Source organism: Balaenoptera acutorostrata, chromosome 4 (assembly GCF_949987535.1).
Source record: "Balaenoptera acutorostrata chromosome 4, mBalAcu1.1, whole genome shotgun sequence".
NCBI classification, from domain to species: Eukaryota; Metazoa; Chordata; class Mammalia; order Artiodactyla; family Balaenopteridae; genus Balaenoptera; species Balaenoptera acutorostrata.
In genome coordinates, this window is record NC_080067.1 from 125728263 (window position 1) to 125755709 (window position 27447).

The 27447-nt window shown below is 37.7% G+C and overlaps 1 protein-coding gene across 2 annotated transcripts; it reads right to left on the reverse strand.

Annotated features, from left to right (window-relative positions):
- Positions 1 to 27178, reverse strand: C4H21orf91 (chromosome 4 C21orf91 homolog). Of its 2 annotated transcripts, none has more exons than XM_007164127.3 (5): positions 26815 to 27178; positions 25733 to 25866; positions 3176 to 3712; positions 2089 to 2151; positions 1 to 334 (listed from the first exon to the last, which is right to left on the reverse strand). In XM_007164127.3, the coding sequence occupies exons 1-5, from the start codon at positions 26937 to 26939 to the stop codon at positions 168 to 170; spliced, it is 1026 nt and encodes a 341-aa protein (XP_007164189.2). In that variant the 5' UTR covers positions 26940 to 27178; the 3' UTR covers positions 1 to 167. The 2 variants fall into 2 exon arrangements, with proteins under 2 accessions (XP_007164189.2, XP_057401783.1); XM_057545800.1 differs by lacking the exon at positions 1 to 334 and adding an exon at positions 352 to 1034.
- Positions 27179 to 27447: the final 269 nt, after the last annotated feature.

Here is a 27447-nt window from a genome sequence, read left to right on the forward strand (position 1 = left end):
TGTAATGATCTGCTTTATTTGACAAAGATGATAAACACTGCCTTAAGTTTTGCAAATTTAATGACCATAAAATAATTGACCATAAATTTCTTCAACTTCTTCAAAGTGTGCATGCCCGGCAGGCCAAAAAAATGGCAGGCCATAGGAAGGATGTGTAAGTTTAGAGTTCAGTTGTTTATGGGTAGGTGTGACTTCATTCCTGTTCGTCCCATTTGCAGACACGGTAACTTGGAATAGTTCTTGAGAAGCTGTTCGATGGCAATGTGGCGGACATGGAGCTCTGAGGCCAAAGAATCTTTTTCTTGCACTTGGTGGGCTAACTCTTCAAAAACTTCTGTAAAGATTTAAAAAGTAGTTCCATTTTTAGTACACAGAAAGCTAATCTATGATTTATATTTCAAGTACTTTAAAATGAATGCACTGGGCAAATGTTTGCAATGAAAGTAGTTTGAAATCAAGCAAACGGTTGTGTTTTGATCATCCTAGGAAGTTGTATGCTTTGCATAGCCAACTGGAATACTGTTTTCCTTTTCTCCATCAAATGAAATTTGAGAGTCAAGCAATGACTTAGAGATGCATAGCAGAAATGGCAGTTACAACTACCTCTGAGATACTTTTCTCAATCTGAACAGATCAACAGGTTCAATCAATTTCTAATATGACTTATGGACAGTAAAGTGCCCATTAGTACCCAGGTCTGGAACCCCCCTAAGAGGCTTTGGAATCAGACTACCGGAGTTTTGAATCCTTGTTCCGACTCTCACGAGTCTCAGGCAAGTAACTTAAACTATGTTTTTTTTTTTTAAAATAAATTTATTTATCTATTTATTTGTTTTTGGGTCTTCGTTGCTGCGCGCGGGCTTTCTCTAGTTGCGGTGAGCGCTTCGTTGCAGTGCTCAGGCTTCTCATTGCAGTGGCTTCTCTTGTTGCGGAGCGCGGCTCTAGGCACGTGGGCTTCAGTAGTTGTGGCACATGGGCTTAGCTGCTCTGCGGCATGCGGGATCTTCCCGGACCAGGGCTTGAACCCATGTCCCCTGCAATGGCAGGCGGATTCTTAACCACTGCGCCACCAGGTAAGTCCTAACTATGTTTTAATTTCTTCTTATATATAACCTCGATAATGAAAGTAAGCACCTCACAGGGTTATTGTGAGTATTAAATAAGATCATACTTGTAAAGTACTTACCGCAGAGTAAGTACTTGATAAATATAAGGTGCTATTATTATTATCTTATTATTCTGAGAGGGTGTGTGGTCAAGAAAGACTACTAGTTTTGGAGTTAAAAAGACAGGGGTTAGAATCCTTAATCTGTTACTGACTGAATGCATGATCTCTGTAAGCAACTAAAGCAACTGTAAGCAACTTAATGTCTCTGAAGCGCAGTTAGTTTCCTCACCTAAATGGGAATCAATTGTAGGAAAAAAAAAAAAAAAAAAGAAACAGTTGGGGAATGTGAACACTGTTTCAGCATCCTATTTGATGATGTTAACAAATTACTAGCCATTTTCTTTTAAAGATGTGATAGAGGTGGTGATTGCCTAAAAAATAATGTTATTTTTTTGAGAAAATCCTACACTATTTACGAACAAAACAAAATGTTGTCTGGGATTTGTTTTAAAATAATCCATGCTGGAGGTAGGGGTGGGTCGAGGGGAATGGGTGCACGCAGAGATGAAGGAAAATTAGCTACGCTTTTGATTATAGTTGAAACTGGGAAAGATGGGTCAACGGTTCCACTATACTATTCTGATTACTTTTGTGTTTGGAAAATTTAATAATAATTAAAAAAAACAGGGCCAATACCACCTGCCTAAAAGAACTGCTAAGGAGCACACCTGCACAGTGCCTGGCACAATAGTAGGTAGTCAAAAACATGTTAGTAAGAGGTAGAGATTAAGTTGTTGTCTCCGTTTTCACCTAAAAAAGAACCTATTTCACCTGCAGTTCATAAAGAAGAATAAGAAGAATTCTTTTTGCTCTGGAAACTCTAACAGGTTCTAATCCCATAATTTAAATGCAGATGAAGCTAACGGGATTTTCTGTATCAAAATTTGCACATGTAAAAAGCACTGACACTGAGTCTTTACCCTGTATTTGTTGTCGGAGCTCTGCATTCAGTTGCTTTACCTCACCAAGAGTCATCGAATTCACTGAAACATGAAAATATATTCATTATTACCATGACAACCTGGGAAAAGAAGTTATCTACACCACCAACACAATATCCTATTTAAAAGAAATATTTGCACTTATATTCCCACATAACATTCGGCAGGGCCCCAAGAGTCATTCATTAACTCCTGAAGTGTTGAGTTTTCAAGTTCTGACCACAACCCACAGTTAGAAACATTTCACTCCCAGTCTACCTCCACCTGTAATAAAAGGTTCACTGAAAAATTCTTAGCATTAGGTCCAGGGGATTCTGATATTTCTCATTCTGTTTCAGTTTTTAAAAAGTGCTAGTCACTACCCATCAAGTTGATTTTGCTTAAGCACTACATGCTTCATGATGTGTAGCTTGAAAAACACTAAAGCGCTGTGGAAATAGTTTGAAAAATCAATTTGTCTACCTAGCTATGTAACCTTAGATAATTCATGTGTAGAATCATGGAGTTTTATAAAAATATACCCAAGGGCCCTTCTAGCTCTAAGATCACTTGATTTTAAGTCAATTAAAATTATCTTAGCTCCTATGAGTTTTTGAAGAAATATATGCAGACTGAATCAGTCACTTTTTCCAAGTGTACACATTACCTTTGGCCTTTAGTGAAATGTCAGATTTCTGCTTTTGAAATGCCACCCCCAATTAGTCTTGTAGGGATTAGCAATGTGCCAGTGTGTGTTTGTCAATGGTTGAGGCTGTACTTCTAAATTATATGAACCCTGAACTTTCCAATTCACAGTTGTTGATTCCATTCCGTTAATAATTTAAAATGGCAATACAAATGATGGGACTGCAGAATTCCAATGGTTTAGGACATACTAAGGAATATTCCAAAGAAATGACAAAGAGTTTTAAGACATCTCATTTTTGCTAGGGTGAACCTGTCATTTAAATACTGTATTTACCAAATCTATAATATCACAGCAAAATTCTTGACACATCACATCTATAAAACATAAAAAAACCCAACAGAACTCCAACCTTTACCTTTTCTTCCTATTTTTACTTACATTCTTCTCTGCTGTAATGTGGATGCTGGGTATGGACATTAGCCTCTGGATTAGAGACTGTCTCTTCTTTCTTCTGTTCCTGGTTGTGACTATGAGGCCACAATTCACTATTGTGGCATAAAGTGGCACCTGAATCTTGTAACACAGCAAGCTCAAAGTCCGTATTTTCCCTCTGTTCCAATATTCTTTGTGTACAGTTTGAGAGGCCACCTGCATTTCCATCTATCCACTTTGCAGAATACTTTGGTACTTGGGAGTCAAACTGTGGGAGTAACTTTTTATCTGGCTTATGCCTGAAATTAAACAGGTGATGCTGGGGATTTTTAGAACATTCGGAATCTGAATCCAGATCCTTATTTTGTGCATATTGTACAATCCAGTTTATCTTCTTACTCAAAATGGTTTTAACTTCTTCGTAAGTACTTTTTGAAAGCTTAGATCGAGGACAATCCTGGTTTGCAATCAAATGGTATTTTTCAAAGCAGTCTTTATGGCCCCTTAATGATTTGGTGTGCAAGAGATTAGATTTTGGTATTCCTAAAGAAAAAAAAGAAACAGAAGAATTGAGACAGTTTTGTTTTTTATAAGGTGCATTAAGAAATACAAATCTTAGTAAAACACAGTCACTGATAATTTGTAAATCAGAGGAAAAATGCTGAAGAATATTGGTATTAATATAAAATACAGCCTAATAATTTATGCTTCAATTTAACTATTCAGTAAATTCTGAATAGCAGAAATATTAAATTCTTATGAATAGTAAAGCCTTTCTAAGGGCTTAATGATTCAATTTCAACCTCAGCCCAGAGGCATGTTGTTGCATAATATTAAAAAATACTACTGAACCAGCAGTTTACATTTACAGAATCTTGGCCTTGATATTATAGTGCTTTCTTCACTAATCCTCCTGAAGTACACACTTGCAAAACATTTCTGTTATAGGCTCAGTAACAGAAATGCTTGACAATTTTTTTCCCAACAAAAAAACACAGTAAATCATGAACTTAAGTTATTAGTTATGTTTTTACTGGGGAAAGATAAACCAGAACCAGAAAAATACACATTAATAAAAGCCTCAAAAAGTCGATGAACTGTTTATTTTTTTGAGTAAGAAAAGCATCTAAAATGTTTTCACATGTTTGATACTTATTAAAACTTTATCAAGATAATTTTATCTCTAGAAGAAATGCATTACACACAATTATTACTCATATAGCAACACATTCAGTCTACCAAAATACAATAACCAGTATAATTCTTCAACTCACAAGTGTTCATTATGCACCATAAATAATGGAAATATTCGTATTACATGTTTATATTTCCCAACTTTTTAGTACGGCTTAAGCATACTATCTCAATTGCTTTTTAAAATACAGAATACCTTTTCAAATACACAACACACTTCGAAATATAGAATACATTCGTACGTTTTCATAAGTTCAAACCATTTAAGTTCAAACCATTTAAGGTCAAACAGCAGTGCTTTTATACTGAAACTGAAAACTGGAACTGAAAATTAATGCCTGCCAGAATTAAGCAGTCTAAATCTGCTTAGCTTTGAAAACAGAGTTAAGTGGAGAGCCACTCAGGTGCTAGGTTAAAAAAAAAGTTTTAGCTGACTCGTCAGAAAAAATTACATTCTGTATTCACCCCTTGTTTTAAAAATTGAAGTCGTAACAATTTTATTAACTGAACTGCAAACGCTGGCTAATACTAAGATAATGAAGTATTTGTACTTTTTTTAAAAAATTAATTAATTTATTTATTGGCTGTGTTGGGTCTTCGTTTCTGTGCGAGGGCTTTCTCTAGTTGCGGCAAGTGGGGGCCACTCTTCATCATGGTGCGCGGGCCTCTCACTATCGCGGCCCTCTCACTATCGCGGCCTCTCTTGTTGCGGAGCACAGGCTCCAGACGCGCAGGCTCAGCAGTTGTGGCGCACGGGCTTAGTTGCTCCGTGGCATGTGGGATCCTCCCAGACCAGGGCTCAAACCCGTGAACCCTGCATTGGCAGGCAGACCCTCAACCACTGAGCCACCAGGGAAGCCCCGAAGTATTTGTACTTTAACGGCATTAAATCAGGTATAAAAGTGCTTGTGAATACTAATTTGTTCCAAAATGACATAACATCAGCCAATGGCGGGTCCTGCTAAGACTGCCAAAACCAGTGCTAACTGGGCTGTCAGTTCCCTCACAAGTAAGCTATGGGGCGCACCTCCTAAACACTAACAGTTTAAGCAGACGAGAGCCAGCGACTCTCACCAGGTAAATTCAACTATCTCAGCCTTGTTTCTTCCACTGAGTATAAAAACTTAACTTAAACAGAATTTCATACACGTTTTATTTACCCCTTTGGTACTTGTACTGCAACTGTGTGTGTATATATTTTTTACCAGTTATTGTCTGGTTGGGTCCAATTTCCAGCAGAATTAAAATATTTAAGCGCAAAACCTCACAGCTGTATTTCAAAACCTGGTAAATTAACATAAAAAGGAAGTTCACAAACCTTGATTAGAATGAAAATATTAAATGTATTGTTATTATGCATGTTTCTTATCATAAATAAGACAAAAAGGTAGTTAGTATCAATTATAGACAAAATAAGAAATACCTCCATTCTGCTGTTTGATTCTAATACTTACTGCTAGGCAGAGAGAACCTGATAGCTTGCTTACTTTACTAACTTTGGAAGATTCATCAAAGAGCTTCCTTACTCTTTATAAACTCTCCTAGGGCTCACTGCCCTAAGATGAGGCAGACGGCTAGCCAGTCCCTGAAACAGTAAACAGTCTCATTCTCACTCGGTCCACTGCCACAGCACCAATCATGTAGCAATGATTTAGCTGAATCTGAACACTGTAAATTGTTTCTCCTTTACTATGTATGAAAGGAAATCCTTCAGCATATAAAAAGGGTTCTAAACTAGGCTACAGAAAGGCATTATTTTTTGCTGTTATATTTTGTTTTTTTGGGTTTTTAAAATTCTATTTGGAATGTTCAGAAATTGTATTAAAAAAAGATAAAAAATTATATGAAACAACAAATTTCCTGATGTACCCCAGAGCTTCAACAACAAATCAATATAATAGATGTTTATTTGAAGAATAATGTGGGCTTTTAAAGATATTTTTACCCAACGTTGCTTCTTAGTAATTCATGTAATATAACTTTTTGTCCTCCAGAAATAATTTTTTAACTTTTACTTAAATCCCCAAATGAATGCTTGGAACCCAGTAAGCACATGATTATATGCATATTGGTAATCTGCTGAGATAAACAGCAAGTCAGAGAACTACAGTATTCAATTTACTGTGAAAATACATAAATGTAAAATAAATTTCCGATTCAGACACTCAGGTGAAAAATCCCCTATAAAAGACATAAAAAAAGTCATGGCAGGAAGAGTTCTGAATGTGGGAAATATTTCTACTTAGATGTCCCATAGGCTCCTTAAATTCACCTTGCCTAAATGACACTCCTCGTCCTCCATTTTTACCACCCAAACCCAGTCCTCTTCCTGAGTCTGGTACCACCACCTGCTCAAGGAAGAAACCTGGGTGTCCTCCTTGACAGTTCTTCCCTGCACCCCCATCCCAGATGTTTTACTGTCCATCTTAACAGATTTTGTTCCCCCTGAAGTCTAGCAGTACAGCATATTAAATCCTCCTTCACTCCATTACTACTCCCACTACATTATCTGGGTCTTCCTCACCATCCCGTCTAGTTCTCACTTCCTGTAAAGAAGGCTTTTCTAACCAGTAACGTCTGAGTTAATCACAGCAGATTTTACAATTGCTTCTTCACTGGCCTTTATCTCCTGCTAGAAGGTCATTTCTGTGAGAAAGGGGACCATCTGTTTTATATGCATCCTTATTGTCCTAGTGCCTGGCACATAGCGAACACTCAAGAAAAATGAAATGAATAAAGGAAAATTAAAATTATATTAAAAAACAAACCTAAAACTTATTACCAGTTATTATTGGAGGTCTACTGCCATGAAGTTTTGCCCATCCTAGCAAGGTAACTAGGATGTGCAGATAGGCCAGGCTCTCAGAAGTTAAAGGCATCTTCCAGTGAAGTTACGCCTATGTTTATAGTTTAACGTGCCATTAGTCCCAAGAACTAATGAGTGGCACTGATACAGAAATGGCATTCCTGTGGCATCATTCAATCTGCCAAACAAAATCAGGAACTTCTACTCAATTACATATTTTTATTAGAAATGTACATACAGTTAATATACAAGAAGGCTATTTTATGTAAACTGTAGCTCATTCATCAGATCTGTACCTGTAACTTCTTTAGCTCACTAAACATTTAAAACTTGAATCAGTTTTAAAGTTCAATTTGAAAATGTTTGTCTTATAAACACAGTTTAAAATATCCCATGCAGTAGCAGAAGAAACAAAAAATTTAATACACGGACTACTTCATATACTTGAACAAATTACTTTTCAATCTAGAAAAGAATGTGAGTAGCCCACTTAATTTGTATCAGCAATATAGGTGTAATTGTATGAACTCCTGAAGTGATTTTGTTTTTTCCACTTTATCAGTTAGAATATGAGAAACAACCACTGCTATTATCAGAGATCCCAGTGAGTTTCCCAACTGACCTTACAATTTTAATTGCATTTACAAGTGTAAACAGCTCTGAGCACCATTTATTTCTTCAGCAGCTTTTGAAAGGGAATGAATCTAAATGCAATTAAATAAGTTGATACTTTTGAGAAACTGAGTTATAAGTAATTTCCAAACCAGTTCAACAAAAATTGCACTAAAACTTCCTTACTAATAAAAATTCTGAGGGCCAATATAATTGACATCTTAACTATCATAAAATCTTTAAAACATATCACAAAGATGTCCATGTAACTGTGTCTTGAGTTCATGATTATTAGAGAACCAAGACCTTACTTGGCAACTATAATTGCTAATATTTTTAAAAAGTATGTACTAGTTTCTTCTGGATAGAGGCTGTTTAGAAATTTATATAGGCAGTGCATTTCTTTTTTATTTATTTATTTATTTTTGGCTCTGTTGGGTCTTTGTTGGTGCATGTGGGCTTTCTCTAGTTGCGGCGAGCGGGGGCTATACTCTTCGTTGTGGTGCGAAGTCTTCTCATTGCGGTGGCTTCTCTTGTTGCTGAGCACTGGCTCTAGGCACGTGGGCTCAGTAGTTGTGGCACACGGGCTTAGTTGCTCCGCAGCATGTGGGATCTTCCTGTACCAGGGCTCGAACCCGTGTCCCCTGCATTGGCAGGCAGATTCTTAACCACTGCGCCACCAGGGAAGCCCCTAGGCAGTACGTTTCTGTATGAACAGTGGTATTTTAAAAAGTTAAGCTGTTTCTATTCAATAGTTTTCTTTTTAAAGTCTTCCCACTTTCATTTCTGATTTTGTTACACCATTCTCACATACTTTGAAAACCCTCCCACTAACCCATCTGGCATTGCTATCCCCATTTTTATTCTTTAAATTCCTCTTTAGGATCAATTTGCTTTAAGAAAACTCGGTTAAACTCATAAAAGAGCAAGAGCCACTTAAATGTAGATCTTCCTGTCTACCTATCACTGTCACCCTTTTAAAATAAAGATATTTCCATGCATATATTTAATATGCCTATTGTAGTAACATAATTTTTCCTCTCACAGGATGATACTCCAAATGGCACTAAAAAATAGCCACAAAACCCAAAACACTTAAGAGTTCTATGACATGTCCCATTACCTTCTGCTTTTACCCCCAGCCTCTTGAAGAAGATCTTATTTATGATTTGGTGGTAATTAGGTAAGCTAAGCAATCTTTCCCTGATGGTTCCCTAGCTGGTCCTGTCAAACAGTACCATCTCTCAGCCGACTACACTGATGCTACAAGCCTTTTATTTCACACGTTCTCAAATATCATATCATCTGACTGACTGCCTCATGCATGTTTACTCTCTGTCAGTTAGCCTTCCTTCTGAATTTGACTACTATATTTCATTTCTCAAAGGACTGGCTTCATATAATTTGGTATTCCATAGGTACAGCAAATATAATACAACCAATAGTTGGATGTAAAGCTGTAATACATGTTACCATATCAGGAGACTGGAAAGCTCTAAGGGAGTAAGCACTTCGACTTTTACTACAAACTTAAAAGAACCAGAATTAGAGAACTGGCAGTATTTGTTTTCCAAATGGTGGGTTTGTGTGTTCTTTCTTAATTTTTAAATAAGACAAGATAATTTAGTTATGATTTAAATTCCAGGTTGTTAACAGGCTGTGAAGAAATTTTAAGCACACTGCCTTTAGACATGACCAACGTTTGTGCAACCATTCACGCAGTACTGCTTCAAAATCTTTTTTATGGAGGCTCACATTTTGCCCAGAGTAAAGACTTTTCCAAGAGTTAAGGTGTTTTCTTTTTATGATGATCTTATCTTGGTTGCTAGGAAAGGGAGAACAAGCACCTGCATGTTTACATGTTGCCCATATTAAGCCATGTTTATGTGCTTCTTTAAGTAAGTGTTAATTGTAAAGATGGAGGGAGAGCTAAACTTTGTTGTACTACGAATGGAAGGACTGAGCTGCTACGCCTTTGTTTTTGAGGATCAGGTTCCCATTTCTGATAAAAGGACTAGAGGAAAAGTTCTGTAAGTAGAGGTGGCACAGCCACAGCCTGCAGTCTGGATCCATACTGCAGCAAGTTAAGTTTAGCCTACAAGTGTTTTTTTTTTAAAAAAAGATTCACTTACAATTTTCAATTTCTTGGTTTCTCTTAAAAACAAAATCAGAAGATCTGACAGCAACTGGCTAGTAATGAGAAGCAGCTACTGCCTGAAAACTGGGTAAGTTTCCTTTCTCACGAAAGGAAGGATAAGGACTGGAGTGTGCAGGTACTTGTGACCTAGCAAGCTCCGCGGCCATGTTGGTTAGTGACTCTCATGCTATACTCAGACTCTGTGATGACATAGGTCTGGATTGCTTCTGTGTAAATAATGGCTGTCCCAATGATGCTTTGACACCCAAAGCGACCAGGCTACTCTGCATTTGATGATCAAGCAGCAGCCAAGCCATGATTCAAGAAGAGTTATTACCATTATATCTACCGCCAGTCACACACGCAGTGGGAGGATATGCTCAGGTTGTCTATCCCGTCACTGACAAAAGGCAGATCAGCCCGAAGGTGGGAAGGCGAGGATGGATAGTTGGAGCACCTACTTCCTTCCTGAAACCCACAATAGGACAGGCTTCTACCTCTTGGAAAATTTTACCAGTTGTCCTATGTGCCTTAGTGAGTACTATGATAAACAGTGCTCCTTTCCCCACCCCCTCATTGCCACTTACAGTCTGCCGTATTCAAATACCCAACATAGTGTTTAAAAGTAATAGGTAATTGCTTATGTCCACATTGGAAGCAGATGGAATTACTGGCAACTGTACTAAGCCGATATACAGATGGGTTCAGCAACTTGCTTCTTCCACATTTTGAGAATCACTGCCTTAAAGAAAGACATACCAACAGGTGGTCTTTAGACAGCATATTTCTGCTTAGGAGATGTTTATGCCATTTTAAAATTTTTGTGTGTGCTAAGAGGATTAAGCAGTTGGTCAAAGCAGCTTAATCCAATAAAGGAATTATAAGGGCAAATTTCAATCAGCAAACTGTTCAGAGAGATGATGTTAAAAGATAAATCTCAACCTCAAATAACCAAGGTAGCCACAGTGGAACTGAGTTCTTGTATTGATGGATGTATAAACTGCAAATGATTTGTCAAAAAGAAAACCTTTCTCAGTGAATTTTACTTTTTCATTATAATGGTTGGGAAATTGGGGAAACACACCTACATAACAACTGTTTATTACTAATAGGGTACAAAAAAATAACAATCCACACTCAATTCTGGTCTCAAACTTAGCTACCTGTTTTAACGAGAAAGGTCCAATAGAACTCTCTGTGAAGATGGACACGTTCTCCATCTGTGCTATACAATACGATAGCCACTAGCTACATGTGGCTACTGAGCCTTTGAAATGTAGCTAGTATGACCCAGGAACTAAAGTTTTAACTTTAATTTTAATTAACTTAAATTTAAATAACCAAATTGTGGTTAGGTTACCATATTGGACAGGGCAGCTTGTCCATAGGTAATTGATGAAGTAAAAGGGTACTGGAAAAAAATATGAATGGAAGCTATCCATGGTCAGGATGCTAAGCTCACAGCAGCACAGAATATAAAAAGCTAAAATTGTTTTTCTAGCACATTAAAATATATTATATTTAGACTATAATTTTTAAGTGGCACAAAGAACTAAAAGTTATATTATAAAAAATTTTAAGTCAATAATCCAGTTGACCCAAGTAACCCTCTACTTGTTCCATTTTTCTCCTAAATAAAACTTCCCTAAAAATAGGCAAGGTTAAAAAGATACACATTACCTAAACAAAAAACAGTCTGGAAAAAAGGCTTTCATAGTAACACCGGATGAAAGAGGATAAACCATTAAGACAAAGGAAATTTATGGGTTCAAAAGCAAGAAATGTGATAGCCATATGCACTCTGCCCTTTATCTCCTGAACTGCCTGCCATCTGCCCAGTTAAGGTTTTGACTGATTTATTTTCTTACAAATAAGAAAAACAAAATAAAAAGCTGTCCTGCAGCTATTTATAAAACATCTGTTTTGCATCTCAACTTCTCTGCTTATATTTGAATCACTGTTCCTGAAATTCTAGTTGACTATTCCTTATATAAATGCTTTATAGCAGTATCTATTAAATTAGAGATTTACTAGCAAGTGAATTTGAAGGCATTTATAATTCAATTACTACTATAGGTAGTAAATGGTAAAAATTAAGACTGATGGGAAACAATCACTACTATTCACCAACCATTTGATTAGAAAAACTAAAGATTAAAAAAAGGCGATACCTGATGAATCATACTGCAAAATATTAAAAAAAAATTGTGACTATGTATTATAATTGAATCATAGCAATTCTAGAGTAAAAAGAACTTTGATTAGAACAAAGGGTTTGGAGAACTAGTGTACAATAAAATCATTCCATGATGAAACAAAGTTTTAAAAATTATGGTCCAATGCAATGCAACCTTTTACAAAAATATCAGCATAGTAGAATTTTACCTATTGACACGAAAAAGATGTTTCTGATATATTAAATTAAAAGACTGGTTATAAATAGTATATATAGCCTGATTTCATTTTTTAAACACAATTTACCACGCACACATGCATACTCTACTGCAGAAAATAATTCAGAAAAACAACATACCAAAAATATTAAGAGATTATTGGTAGATGGGTGGGATTATAAATCTTAAAATTCTTCTTGCTTCCTGTATTTTGATTTTTCTGTAATAGGCATAGTTTGCTTTTTTAATGGGAAAAAAACTTTATTATGGGAGAAAGAAAATCTTTTCTCATTTTAAATAGTGAAAATTTAAAACATTAAAAAAAATGCCCATAAAGAAACATTTTGGTTTGGGAAAGGAAATAGTGTTCCTTAGTCCGAGACAAATTAGGTTTTGTACTGTATGTTTCAATGAACTAAGTAAAACAAAAAATTTACAACTGAAATGGTAAAGATACACATACCTAAAATATACCAATATTCTGAATTTTTTTTTTTAAACTGAGAGTTTCCTTAGGCTAACAATGTATCTATCAAAGGATAACCTTCAAATGAAAGAAGTCCCCCTCCCCCAAAGTAAGATTATAACGACAGTACAGTTTTATCTGGCAATCCTTGTTGGAGGCCCGGAAGGCTTCAAAGGGAGTGAGGGAAAAAGACACTGATACATGAACAGAATTCATACTGTTGAAAGACACTGTGGGGAAAGGATTGGCTGGGCAGCTCCTATGTGAAGGAAATTACGGCAGCTAGAGCAGAAAAATCTACTGAAAGCCAAATTATAAAAAGGTAAACTCAGGATAAAGTCAAACCTCCTCAATGTACATAAAGAAATGAATTATTTTGGCAATGGAGGAGTTGTTCAATATACAAACAAATCATAGTAATCTTTTCAGTAGAATTTCATCTTTTCAGATGAGATGAAAACAAAACCCTTCTATATTTCAATTTAAATCAACACGAACATTTGCATCACATACTATATTTACCAAAGAGCTCCTACATTCATCGTCTTTCTGTGATCCTCGCAGCAGCACTGTGAACATAGGCAACAGTGTAATTTATCATCACCTCTATTTAATACATGTACTCCAGAACTTAAGCAATTGCATACTAGGAGGAAGAAGTCAATGGTTCAAGACAGAGGGAACTAGATAAACAAAAGTGTGCAAGTGAGAAAGAAATGGAGGAAAAGAGAGGAAGGGAGAGAGAGCATGCACAAATGACTGGCTTGTAGAGTGCCTTTGAAGGGTAATGAAAGATCAAGGTAGACAGTTAAGCAGATACCTGGTCATGAAATGTCCTACGTGTCATGTTAGGGAGTTAACAGCCTAACCAGAAGAAAATAGTAAGGAATCGAAGAGTTCTAGGAAAATGAACAGCATGATCAGATTTGCATTTTAAAGACCTTTCTGGTGATACTGAGAGAGAACTAGGGGTTTGCGGTAGTGATGGGGAAAGGGGGATAAAGTCTATGAAACTGATTAAGTGGGTCTTGAAGTAGTATTGGTGAGAAGGAATAAAGGCCTGGTCAAAGGTGTAGCAGTGGGAATGAAAAGTCAGGAACAGATTGGGGAGAATCAACAGTACTCAGGGACAGACTGCATGGAGAGGGTGGGTGGGAGGGAAGCAGTGAGGGAACAGGGTAGGGTTGCTGCAAGGCCACAGGCCAATTTGCCTTTGAGAACTGAAAAACCATCCCTGCCAGGGTGCATGGCTTGAAAAGCAGAGCTTAGGTAAGATTTCAGCCATAATTCATCACTGCATCTACACAACTTTATATGGACAGTCCTGAAGAAACTGGAACCACTCATTCGCTAAGGGCAGTTTTTCAAAGTTTGGTCCTGAAACCACCTGCATAAGAGTCGGCTGGGATTCTTATTAAAATGCAAATTCCTAGACTCAACTGTAGACCTACTGAAACAAAATTTCTGGGGTGTAGGGCCTGGAATTCCATGTGAACCAAAGATGAAGGAAATAAAAATGCATGTGTATATGGAAATAAGGAGAGAAATTTAGTTTGAGAAACTTAAATTCAAGACAGCTGTAGAATATCTAAATGGAGAGGTCCAGCAGGTGGTTGGATATATATTGATAGGTCTGGTGCTTAAAAGATAGATTTGGCCTGTGATATGTTTGTGGAGTTCCATTAGCTTACAGAGGTATAGCTGAAGCCAATGCAGTGAAAGAAACAGATGAGTGCAATATGAGAAAAAAAGAAAGACAAGGACAGAATTCAATGAAACACTAGTATTTCAGGGACCTGTAATAAGCAGTGACCCTAGGAAGAAAAGAGGGCAGAAATAAGAGGCCCGAGATATTTTATCACAGAACCCAGGGAGCTGAGTGTTTCAAAAAAGAGGGAAATGTTAAATGTCAGATTTTGAAAACGGCAGGAACATGAACCTATTTATTGTGTTGATAACTAGGAAGTCACTGGTGAAAGCAAAGGAGGTATGCCAGTTACAGGGGCACGGAAGATTAATTTGGGAGGAGAGACAGAGGGAGACAATGCATGAACACCGCTCTTTCAAGAACTATGGCTTAAGGGAAAGAGAGGAAAGCTTTTTCCCTTGATTTTTTCTTTTTTTTAGACATGGGCGACATGAGCATTTCTGCCATTCTAATCATCTTTTTGGTCAATCTGCCAGGTTACGACGGAGAAGATTACTGTAGGTAGGCAAGATGATGTGTCAGTATACGATAAAACAAATGAAGGAGAGGATAAATGAATGAAGAGTGGGTGGTAGAAAAGAGAGACAGAATGTAAGAAGCATGAAATTAAATTGTTCTGTAATTAGTCTCTACCGAGAATTGTGATATTTTCTTTCCGCAGATACTTATGACTGCTATTTCATTTGGTTAGTAAATACACTGGTAATCTAAGGCTGAGTTTTCTGGAGAACTGTCTGATTTACTATATAGGAATTATATTTTATTATATTGTATTTATTCTACTTTGTAGTAGAAATATAGCCAAATTGTTGATTGACATTGAATTGAAACTTGATTGTTGATATATTGAAATTATTCTGGTGAGATTTGGTCAAGATTATGAAGGATACTTTAATACTAAATAACAGAAATGTGCTCAGGGCAAATACTAGGAACAGTGTTAGTGAGGAAGTAGTAAGAATACAAAACCTTTAAAATCTTTCCCAACACTTAAAGATACTAAAGATCCTCTTTAATATTTGAAGATAAAAATCTAGAAGTATGAATAAAAGAGGACTTCATGTTAATTTTGAAACACTTCCCCTCCAATAACAACAAACTTCAACATGTGAACTCTGTTTTCAAAACAGACTAGGAATTATCATTCACTAAATTCATTGTAGATATTATTCCACCAGTTATCATGAGTTTTACATATTAAAGATGTCATTTAAGTATATCTGTATAACACTTTAGAGGTTGGAAGGCGTTTTTACTGTCTATTAAATTTAATCTCCACATTATATAGGAAATAAACACTAAGTGTGAATTTTAAATAAGGTAATACATGGAAAAATGTATCAGCGATTGAATTTATTATTCATAGAAGGCAAATAATCCTATATCGCCTTCCAGTGTACCATATAACTTATTCTAATGTCTTTGCCGTCCTCTCATGTAAGCGTCACAAGTTTATGTTTGTTTTGTTAACTGCCTTATCCTTAGCTACCAGAACAATTTCTGGCACACAGCAGTTGCTCAATTAATATTTACTTAATCAATGTGTATAAAAATTGCTATGAACATAGCTTTAACTCTGAGATTCAGATTTTGATGGGTACACACAAACCATTATTTTGCCTTACTGTTATACAGTTGAGACAGTAATGCCAAAAAGCTAACAGAAATAGATACACTAGTTTAAAATTTTTTGTAAATAAACAGACACTTTTCCCCTTTATTACAAACTATAAATCCAAGCCTCAGTGTTTAATGGGTTTATTCCCCTTTTCTAAATGCTAATGTGTGCCAAACTGGATTAGAATAATTTAAATCCACTCTAACTAGAACTATAGTTGATAACATTTTGATAATTCTGCAATGTTACTTAGCCACTTTGATTTCAATCATTTATATATTTTGCATGTAACACCTTATCTGAAATTCACAATGTTAATATCCTTTATAATATGGAGATTAAATTTAAGATGCTGTAAAAGCACCTTTGAACATCTACAGTGCCTTATAAAGTTATGTTGTCTTACCACCTGTTTCTTCTCTCTCTTTCTGGAAAAGTGTTCCAGGCGACTACCGGGGCAGATGAGCAAAAGGAAGATAGCGTGCTAATTCCAGGATTGGTGCTAATCTTTTCACTGTTGTTTGCACTGTCTGCCTCCACTTACTTAGAACCCTATTCCCTCTTCAGAGGAAGACTAATCAGGATAAGTATGTTAGCCTCTATTACTTGAATGGTTGGAAGGACAGAGAGCAGTGTTAGAAGAACTGCCTCATCACCAGCTGACACCTGTATGATTCTGTAGCAAATGTCAGTGTACAGCTCAACTTCCTTGTCCCTTCTAGGCAGGGACTAGCAAGACTGTCATGTGTGTGCCTCTTCTTCCTAGTTCTTTCCTCCTCTCTGATAATCATCAATCTAATCCAAGAGTTCTAAAAGACCACATTTTCTTGACAGACTATTTAGATTGTAATCTATATAGAGATTGCATCATCCCACTCTATTAGGTCATGAGAAATGTCTATTTTTGGATATTCCACCAAATGTGTATTAATCAAATAATATCATAGGTAGAAATAACTTTTAAAAAGCAAGCATTTCTTGGGACCCAAATTTTGTTCCTTGCTTGAACATTCACATTTGTGTAATTCATCTGTAACTTTGCCTGAAAGTTACTTAATATCTCCTAGATTCTTAAGAGTTCACGTAATTTTTTTTGGAAGGAGAAATGATTTAGGCACTTGGACTTTTTGGAATCAGATACCTTAGGTTTGGACTTCCACGCTGTGTGATTTTGGACTAGTTTCCCAGACTCTCTACTCATTTCCCTCATTCATCAAATTGGGATAACCTAGCACCTAGCTCATATAGTTGTATTAAGAACGAAATAATGCATGTAACACAGAATACCTGACAAACAATACCTGACTATTATTTAGGTAAGTCACTTACCTAAAAGTGTAAATCAACTGTCAGAAGTATCTGACAGTTGGACTAGCTTCTCCCAACTAGAGAGTGATTATTTCACTTCTTCCAGAGTAGACAGAGAAACTTATCTTTGTCTTCTTTCTTCACAGGCATTATTTTGCATGCAACAGAAAAATTACTCTTTATTTCTGGGAAGCTAATTTCTCTTTATTAACTCTCCAGTAACAGTTATTCAAATTATTTCAGTCATGAAAAGTGTATCCCTTTTCTGAGAATAGATATTAATATTTTTGACCTAAGTATTAAAAGATTTTCAATCTAGATTTAATTTGTTTCCGTATAACTCATAAAACATTTCTTTTCATCTTTGTCAACACACTGGAAGGAATGAATTATGAATTTGAATCAGAATGTCATTTTTATCTAACAAATCCTTTATTTATAATTATGATGTTTCTATTAATAAGATATTCTGGGTTGTATATTGTTTCTTTGTTTTCAACTTTAAATCACTGATTTAAAGAACATACTTTTATTATTACTGATTTAAAAAGCACTCTGGATCATCAAATGCCTTGGGGGTCATCATAATGAGCAAACATCACTATGCTGAGGTGTTCTGAATAACAAGAGTTGCAGTGTGTAAATGAATGCAGAAACTCCCACTCTAAACACAGCTCTGTTTAAGACTTCTTGTTCTGTGTTTGGAGAAAAATACTATGTCTGTTTTCTATCTTCCTGATTGAAAAAGATAACCAGATATCACTCTTAGTATTATTCGCTACATTTTTCTTCTGAATATGATACAAAGTTCTTCTATTAGTAAGATTTGTAAAACTTTTAGGAGACTCCAGAAAGATCTCAGGCAATTCTGTGAAAGGGCAGAAAAATAGCAGAAGAGTTTCACTGTGGGCCAGTTTAAGGGAAAAATATAAAAAAAGACAGTTCTCTCAAGTCTCCTTTAGACTGATTCACTCATCAATCACATACTCATTCATAACTTCTTGTCAGTCCTTGTACTACTGCTGATAATATACTGGTAAATAAAAGACTCTAATCCATGTCTTTATGCAATTAGAAATGGGGGAGGGGTGGCGCATTAAACAAACACATAAGCAAATAGTTACAGCAACAAATTATAGCAAGTGCCATGAAGGAAAGGGCGCTATGAGGACAAGCAGGTTGGGGCTGACAGCGGTGGCAGGGGCGGGAAGAAGTGCTAGGGCAGGGAAGGCCGCTTTGAGAAGCACCTTTCCAAGCGCCACGGCAGGCAGGTTCTTTCCTGTGGCGCTGCCTCGCACGCATTTTTGCCAGGCATGTAAGTCTGTACCTTCTCCACAGTGCGCTTCCAACCCCAACGCTTCTGATTGCAAGGGTGGAGGGGAATTCACTTATTTAATTTACTCATTCATTTCGAAAGGAGATACACGTGGTACAGGAATAATAGTTTAACTTTAGACATGTAGTCGGAAGTACTTACAGGCTATACAAGTGAAGATGTCTACAAACTAGTTGCATATATAGATGTGTAGCTTGGGGGTGGGGAGAAAGAGGTAGGAGGAGATCTGCTAGTTATCAACACATAAAAGGCCATGAAAGCCCAGACAGAGCGACCATGGAAGGTCTAGGACAGAGCATGCCAACATAAAAAACAACAACAACAAAAAAGACACTACAAAGATTATCAGGACTAATCAGAGGCATTAGGAAAACCAATAAGTGAATGCCATCAACATAGCAGGGCTGGTCTGCAATTTAAAACTTAAAATATGGCAAAGGTCAATGTCCATTTCTCACAGTGGTTACAACTGCTCTGACACCAGAGACCTGATCTGAATCCCTTCTGTGTCAATTACTATCTGTATGATTTTAGGGTAACTTTATTTGACCTCAGAACCTTCATTTTGCCACATATAATTGAGGGTACTACTATTTACCTCTTAGTCCTGATGAGAGACCTCTATAAACATTAGCTGCAATAAATGCTCTATTATGCTTAAAAATCAGTTGGTAAAGTAAGGGTTTACAACCATCCTAGTCACTTCTACAAGCATTTTAGCCATATACTGTTATCACTAAATAGGAGAAAATAAATATTAATCATTTCCTATTTAAAACATACATGGGCATATACCTGTAGCTGAACTGACAGAATAGTAATATACACAGTGGGAATTCCCTGGAGGTCCAGTGGTTAGGGCTCCGCGTTTCCACTGAAGGGGGCACAGGTCGATCCCTGGTCAGGGAACTAAGATCCCGCGTGCTGAGTGGCGTGCCCACCCCTACCCCCCAAAAAAAACAAAACCAGAAGTAACTTGCCTATGGTCTCACAGCTACTAAATGTGGATTCAAATCCAGAGAGTCAGGCTCTGGAGTGAGTGCCCCCACCAGGAGTTTTTGGACCTCAGTGGCACAGAATTAGGAACCTGTGCTCCTAATCACCACGCTACAATTACTCTGCAGCTTCATTGTGAGCATCAAGGGCAAACAAATAAATCTGAGCTCCACTGCTTATACTGCCAAGTATTCTTGGAACAAATGTCAGCAACTGGAGTTCAGCCTTTTGAATTAGATTCTGGCACAATAATTTCAAGATTAAGAAATAAAAATATAAAACTGCTCTTACTGGTAACATTTGAGAACCAGTATGACACAATAAACTTAGGTATCTTGCCAAGAAAACCCAACTAGTAAGTGGCAGGGTCAAGATTCAAGGTCTGAGTCCAAGGCCCACATGCTTAATCACTAGAGCAGAAGTGAAGCAGTAGCAGATGTATCCAGCTGTAGAAAAGCAATCTTCCCTGTAAAGGTATGAGGAAGGTGGAATTACCACGTTAGTCTATCATGAACAGAGGCTGGGAGAAAGCAGGAAGTAGTTTTCCTAAGTTTATAATATCTAACATACCTATAGTGAGCAGTAGCATTAATCATCACATTTTATGTACCGAGATGGGTCAGAAACTTGAAAATTCTTTTAAGCTTTTTGGCAACAAGTTCACATGAGATCTGGCTGCATGCCTATCCTCAGAATACAATGCCTCATTCTGTAAAAATCCCTTCTAGTTCAAACTCCTGGGTTAGAAGAATCACCAGAGCATTCCTTGTTGGTCTTAGTTTTAGCTCAAATAGTTTGTCTTCAATGTGGTAACCTTTAATTACTAGAAAGGCCTCTCTATGGCCGATTTTGCTAGGTGCACACTCAATGTCCTTTGTCCCTTTCTTTGGAAAACACTGATTTTATTTGGAGCAGCTTCTCTTGAAAGGGCAGTGGAAATTATAAGAAATTGTTAGGTGGGACTTTAGGAAAAGCTCCTTTTTAGATGCAGGAGAGAATGCTAACATGTATCTTTTGTCAGATGTCCTTTCTTTTCTGTCTGAGAATAAGGAAGCAATGGCTGGAGTTCTAGCATCCACCCTGGCTCATGAGATGACTGACAATGGCAAATATGTGTTAAGGAAAGTGGATTAGAAAAACAGAAGCAGCTTGAGTCTTTCTGATCATGGAGCTACCATACCAACTCCAGATTCAACTTCTTTTAATACAAGACATATAAATATCCATTCCATTTTATTTCATCATTATTATTTGGATTTTCTATTACATACAGCCAGACCTAACTCCTAATGGAATATACTATTCCAACTGAAATTCATGTACGATCTCCATTTTAAATTCATCCTAGACTTTAAAATTAGAAAGCTTAAAGTTAAAAGGAGAAAAAGTTGGGAGTAACTAAAAAGAGGCCACCATTATTAGGACTGGGATAAAAATCTGGAACCTGGCTCCTCAGATGTGGGTTGTGAGTTAAGTCACAAGTCTTTACCAGATGTTGTTAGCCTAGTTTTATTTTTAAAAAATATTCTATAATTTAAAGTTATCACCAATTAAACCTACATTTCACTTCTATCCCTCCTTACTCCTGTCCAAAGAATGAGAGTTTACTATCAGAGCCATTTAAAAAGTGTTCAGATTTATTTAAAATGGAATTAAAAGGCAGTTAAAGAAAAAAAAAAAATTAACCTTTCATCTGTATTTCTAAGTATATCAAAGATAGCCAAGCTAAAGTTCAAAAGGTATATTAGGCTTTATATTTAAAAGTGCTCTTTTAGTTAATAGCACGGCATGATGTTTGTCATTACGGGAAACAAGAGAAAGAGGTTAATGCCAGATTGAGTTAGCAATATACAGTCTCCTTATCACAAGTAAAGTGGTGGGCTTTTACTTAAGTGGGAAGATGCTGATGTGCCAGAAGCAAGTCAAAGGAAGAGCTGTTGACAGGCTTTGTAGTTAATAATCAGTCCTGACTTCCAAGCTAAGTCAAGATTTGATATTGAGATTCAAACTGCTTCCTGACTGCTGACCATGTGAACCATGTTTTGGTCAAAGACAGAGAATCAAGGAAGAATGAGATTAAAAGTGAGCATTGGGGGCTTCCCTGGTGGCGCAGTGGTTGAGAATCTGCCTGCCAATGCAGGGGACACGGGTTCGAGCCCTGGTCTGGGAAGATCCCACATGCCGCGGAGCGGCTGGGCCCGTGAGCCACAACTACTGAGCCTGCGCGTCTGGAGCCTGTGCCCCGCAACAAGAGAGGCCGCGATGGTGAGAGGCCTGCGCACCGCGATGAAGAGGGGCCCCCGCTCGCCGCAACTAGAGAAAGCCCTCGCACAGAAACGAAGACCCAACACAGCCATAAATAAATAAATAAATAAATAATTAAAAAAAAAAAAAGTGAGCATTGGGTTCACTGGTGCCTTAACCAACAGAAAAGACCTATAGACTTTTCTGGCTGTAAAGATTACTAAGGATCTGCATTAGGGTCTGTTTCTAGAAAAGTTCCTGGGAAGTTCATCAAATTAGAGGAGAATGAAGTCTGAGATGGATTTTACAGTGCAAGATGGACTAGTAAGCATTAAAAATGCTTCCTAATCAACTAGCAAGATCAACTCACACTGAAAACTTTGGCATAAGAGGAACTGATCTTGTCTTATAAAAAAGTTTCTCTCTGTAGAATAGAAAGGAAGTCAATTATTAAAGGAAGGTAAAAATACTAATTATTTGCACAGTATTTTGGTACAAAATGAAAACTGACAGTATGAAGTAATAGATTGGAGCCCTGGATCTCTCTCCCATCCCCCCCCCCCCCCCCCCAACCTGTAGTTTCATTTCTGACTTTCTTATATTACAGTTGAGTTTCATTACTGGCTCCTGACCACTCTGGGCTACCTTCCTCCCAGACTTAATAGCCTAGGGATTGGTAGTCAGTAAATAACTTTAGAGATTTTAGCACCATGAACCATGAGGCATATTAATGCATTTGATCATACATGCATATAGCGTCTTAGTGTCAAGGACAGGCCATCAGTATTAAGAAGTTTAAGCATCTATCTCCTAATCCTAGAAGTAGACAAGTAATTCTAATGGTGAATTATAAGTGCCCCCCAATCAATCTCCTTAAAGTGCATTTCTTAGGTCCTTGAAGTATATCACCTATGGGTTGAAAGTATATGAAATGTAGGTACTCGTTTACTTTTAAGTACTGTAAAGTGACAGAAAAAAAGGCAACTTAGAGCCAAGCTCAGAATATGAAATCTCTCCTACAAGATTAGACTGTCTTTTATCTAGCCTCTTAGCTGAAAAAAGAATAGAAGGCTTTAGAGCAAACTCAGCAATTAGAAAGCTAAGAAACCAAGTAACAGAAACATTACCATACTACAAAAAAGTTATACCAAAAACAGTAAAGTTAAATGTCATATTTTTTTAAAGTCCCTCTTACTTATCTATTTATTGACTGGCACTGTGCTGAGAATTTGGTAGGGGAAAGAAAACTTCAAAAACATTTTAAAAGGTTTACTGACATAGACAAAGAATATACTTTGTTATTTTTCAGGTATGTGATTACTTTATTATCACTTTTTTCCACTGATTTTTTAAAAACCTGTATACTGATATAAAAATCGAAATTTTGAGAAATTCAGGGTTCTCATTTCCCTCCTTTTCCCCTAAAATTCCTAATACTTAGAAAAAAATCTCATGATATTAAAATGGTTATACGCACAAGCTCATCACTGTAGTGAATCTAAAATGTATTTGTGAGATCCAGGAATTGACTTCAGATAAATTGAGAAGAAAATTCTAAAGTAATTTTTCTTATGAAGATTTAATTGGCATTTAAAAATATAAAACCTTGAGTGTACAAAGAATATAGAGGGAAACAGTTCTAATATAAATTGAGAATTATTTTCATCTTTTAAGTTAAAGACAACTCTTATTTCAACACGTAGGGCTTATGACAAGCTTATATACTGAGTTAAATGTTATCAGAGATGAAATATTTATAAGATGGTACCTGAGGAATACTTGTATATTCTCTATACAATGATGAAGAACCAGTTAAAAGGCATTAAAAACAGGCTAGAAAAGCAAATATGAAAGTTTACATTTTGGTAGAAAAATCCTATCACAGCATGAACAACACTAATGATTTAGCAGGAAGCACTGATAAGGAAAAGTTGGCTGACCGAATATCAAGGAGAGCAATTAGGACTCAGGAAAACAGGTTTCTAATATTAGCCCTATCAACTAAAATAACTACTGACAGTAGATCAATGGAATTAAAATCACATATACTAGAACTAGATTGGCAGGCTTCAAAGCCCAGCACTGTCATTCATTGCTGAGCAACTTCAAAGTGCATTTTTTAGGTCTTGAAGGTTAGACTCTATCAACTTTAAAATGGATAATAGTAGCCATCCCAGAGCTATTTTGAGCTGAATAAGATAATCCATGTAAGGTGCTTAGTACAATGCCTGGCACGTAACAACAGCTTGCCATCACTGCTAGAGCAACCTTGAACAGTCCAACTACCTGGTTGTCAGTTTTCCTCAATGTAAATACAGGTTTGGCTGAGTCATTTGTAATGCCTTTGCCCATCTAAAACTAAAATCTACAATGTAAAAGAATATATAGGGCCAACTCTATGTCTAAAGAACATACATTTATATCTTTCACTCTAGCATGATTAAGGACATGGTAATTTAAGTGCTACAGAAGAATCATGTTTTTAAGTCATCCCTTTGAAATTAGTTATAATGCTACATTTACTAAAGCCACAGTTTTATGCGTTCTGTGCAACCCACAGGAAATCCATGATCTTCCATCTATTATCATGTTTAGCAACTACAGTTCTGAGAGTACAATGGCAAAACTGTCAAAACCAATATGATCTTACATGGAAAATGAATGTCATATAATTAACTCTACATGTTTTTAGTAGTCTACTTATGGTTATAATTTTGACTTTTACTACAGTGTCTAAATATATTAATTTGGTGCCTACAACAATTTCTGAAAAACAAGTCTTAATAGGAATCTCAAGGTAGATAATCCTATTTTTTTTTTAATGGCACGAACATTTGATATTTCCTATTTAATAAATAGAACAAGTAGAGATAATACAAATTAATCTAAAGATCTAACAAAATCTCTCTACTGAAATGTTACAATTCAAAATTCAAATGGCAGGCCAACTTTTTTTACTGCCAGAATATTAAGATGCTTTTTTAGTGTGACTCAAATATTAAAAAAAAAAATCAGAATTTATCATGGTAACATCAAGATTAAGGAAACATATCCCACATGTTTCTCAGGGACAAACTACTGATACCCACAGACACATTAACTGTGCACCAACCCAAATACTTTAATAGAGATTTTTTTTTAAGTATTTGGAGAACTCTTTTTCGTATACTCTTAAAGATACTACTGAGAAATTTTAAAAGCCTTTTTAGTTTAAAAAAATTATTAAAGGTGTGTGTGATCATTGAAAAGAGGTTATCTAAAAATTTTAAAATGTGTTGCAGATAATAAGATAGCACTGGGGAAAAAAGTTATAGCTCACCTCAGTTAGGTACTAGCACAGTAGGCCAAAAGAATAAAATTACATTCGCCTATCAATGTAAATGTTTGGTTATGTTATTTCATAATATTAAAACAAAACAAAACACACACACGTGTTAAAATCTGACAACTTAATAAGCTCTCAAACCAGCAAAGTTTACTAGTCAATACTCATTCCTCATTTTTATATTAGTAAAATTGGGATTAATGCCGTGGGAGTTAAAAAAAAAAAAAAGTTTCTCTTAAATTCATAGCTGTGCTACCTTCAGTTTCATTTCCAGAAACCCTTATCTTTAACAGATCTCCACTTCATACTTGACACAATTTACAATCATTCAAGAAATTTTAGTTTTACCTTGTAACTAGTTCAGCATAAAGTAGTTCTGTAAAGTTCACGCCATAAAATTAATCTACACTGTGTCCTTACCATCAATATTTAGCTCAAAACAAACGTGGCAGAAGGAGAGTGTTTCTTTGTCTGTTCCCAGTTTACAAACACTGCAGATGTTGTCATCATTCAAATCAATGCTTACAAATTGCTCCTCTTCGTTCATAGTGCCCCTATTAAGAAACAGAAAAAGAAAGTTATACAATTTCAAGAACTTGCCATTACGGCAATATTAGGAACTTCTAGGAAGACAGAAGGATGCTGTTCAGGTTATCTAATGCAACAGCCCCATCAAACAAGCACTGCCACACTTGTACTTCAATATTATACTTTTATTGTGCAAAGACACAAAGCTAGTAAAACTTAAAGCCTAGCCGTAAGTGACACTACGCCTAAGCGCCTTTTTTGGTCCTGTGTTTTATTTAGTGGAGGGGCTCTGACGGAAAGCAGTTTTCGGGTATTCTAGTCCACCCCCATCCCCGACCAGGTGTAGAAGGAGCTTAGCAGCGACACCTATTCAGCTACCGGGGTCTGTCAACCTACTTAACGCTGTTAAAGGTAGGACGAACGATCTGCTCGGGACACTGCTTTGCTAACTTCATTGTGGGAACCTTAGATGCGTTTCGCTAGCTCGGCGTAGCGAGGTTTCCTATTCGAGATCCGGGGCAGGAATAATGCACATGGAAAAGTGAACACTAGGGATGGGGGCCCGGCCGTTTACAAAGCATCCTCACGGAAGGTCGGGCAGCGGCTCCGCTGTGCGGCCCGGGCACGGCCGGAGGCGGGGTGGCCAAGGCAGGCTGGGGATCCCGGAGCCCGGCCGGCGGGAGCGCCGCGTCCCCTCGCCCCGGGCTTCCTCCCACCCAGGAAGAAGGCGTTCGAGGGCCACGGCAGCTGGTCCATCTGGACTCAGCGCCTCTGGGAGCCGGGTCCCCGGCGCTGGGGGCGCGCGCTTGCCCCTCAGGGTGCCGCGGACCCGTGTCATTCTCTCCGACCGTCCGTCGGGGCAGCCCGCGCGGAACAGCGCCAGGGGCCGCGGGGCTCAGAGTGCAAAGGCGGCGGGACCGAGGGGGTGGGGACCGGGGCGCAAGCAGTCGTGTGCAGGGGAGCTGGGGCTTTACCGTCCGCTTCGTGCGCCGCCGCAGCCGATCCGCGCGGCCCAGGGTCCTCCACTATTGTTTCCGGCCGGCGGCCACCGCGGAGAAGGCTGCCGTGCGCCGGCCCCGCCCCCTCCCGCCGGTGCCATCCCTCGGAGGCTCTGGGGGGGGATGGGGGACGGCGCGGCTGATAGCGAAGCCGCGCGCTCGCTCGGCGGCCGCGGGCACCGCCGTTCCCCTGCTGCACCGACGCCGCGGCCTCAACTCGGATTTTCTCTTGACTCCGCGCCTCTTGGCCGGGGTCTCGCTGTTCTGTGGAAGGTAGCTCCTCACACGCCCCCTCCTCTAGGCAAGTAGATAGAGGAGTCCGTTAACCACCTCCCCCTTCAGCGTAGTGGAAACTACTGCCCCCGGGCGGGGGCCGCAGGGGGCGGGGGCAGAAAAGTGACGAGTGGATGGGTGAGAGGGCCAGAGATGCGTGGGTGGAACTTCGTGTGAAATCGGTAGACTGAAGCAAAATAGTATCATTGAACTTTGAGTTAGGTGCCAGTTGAAGTATTTAATGAGGGAAAAGTTCGTTTTTAAGTTTCATAATTTAGGGATAATCTTAAATACAGAAGCTTATTTTTTACAGATTGTCTTAGAAATGGGGCGCCC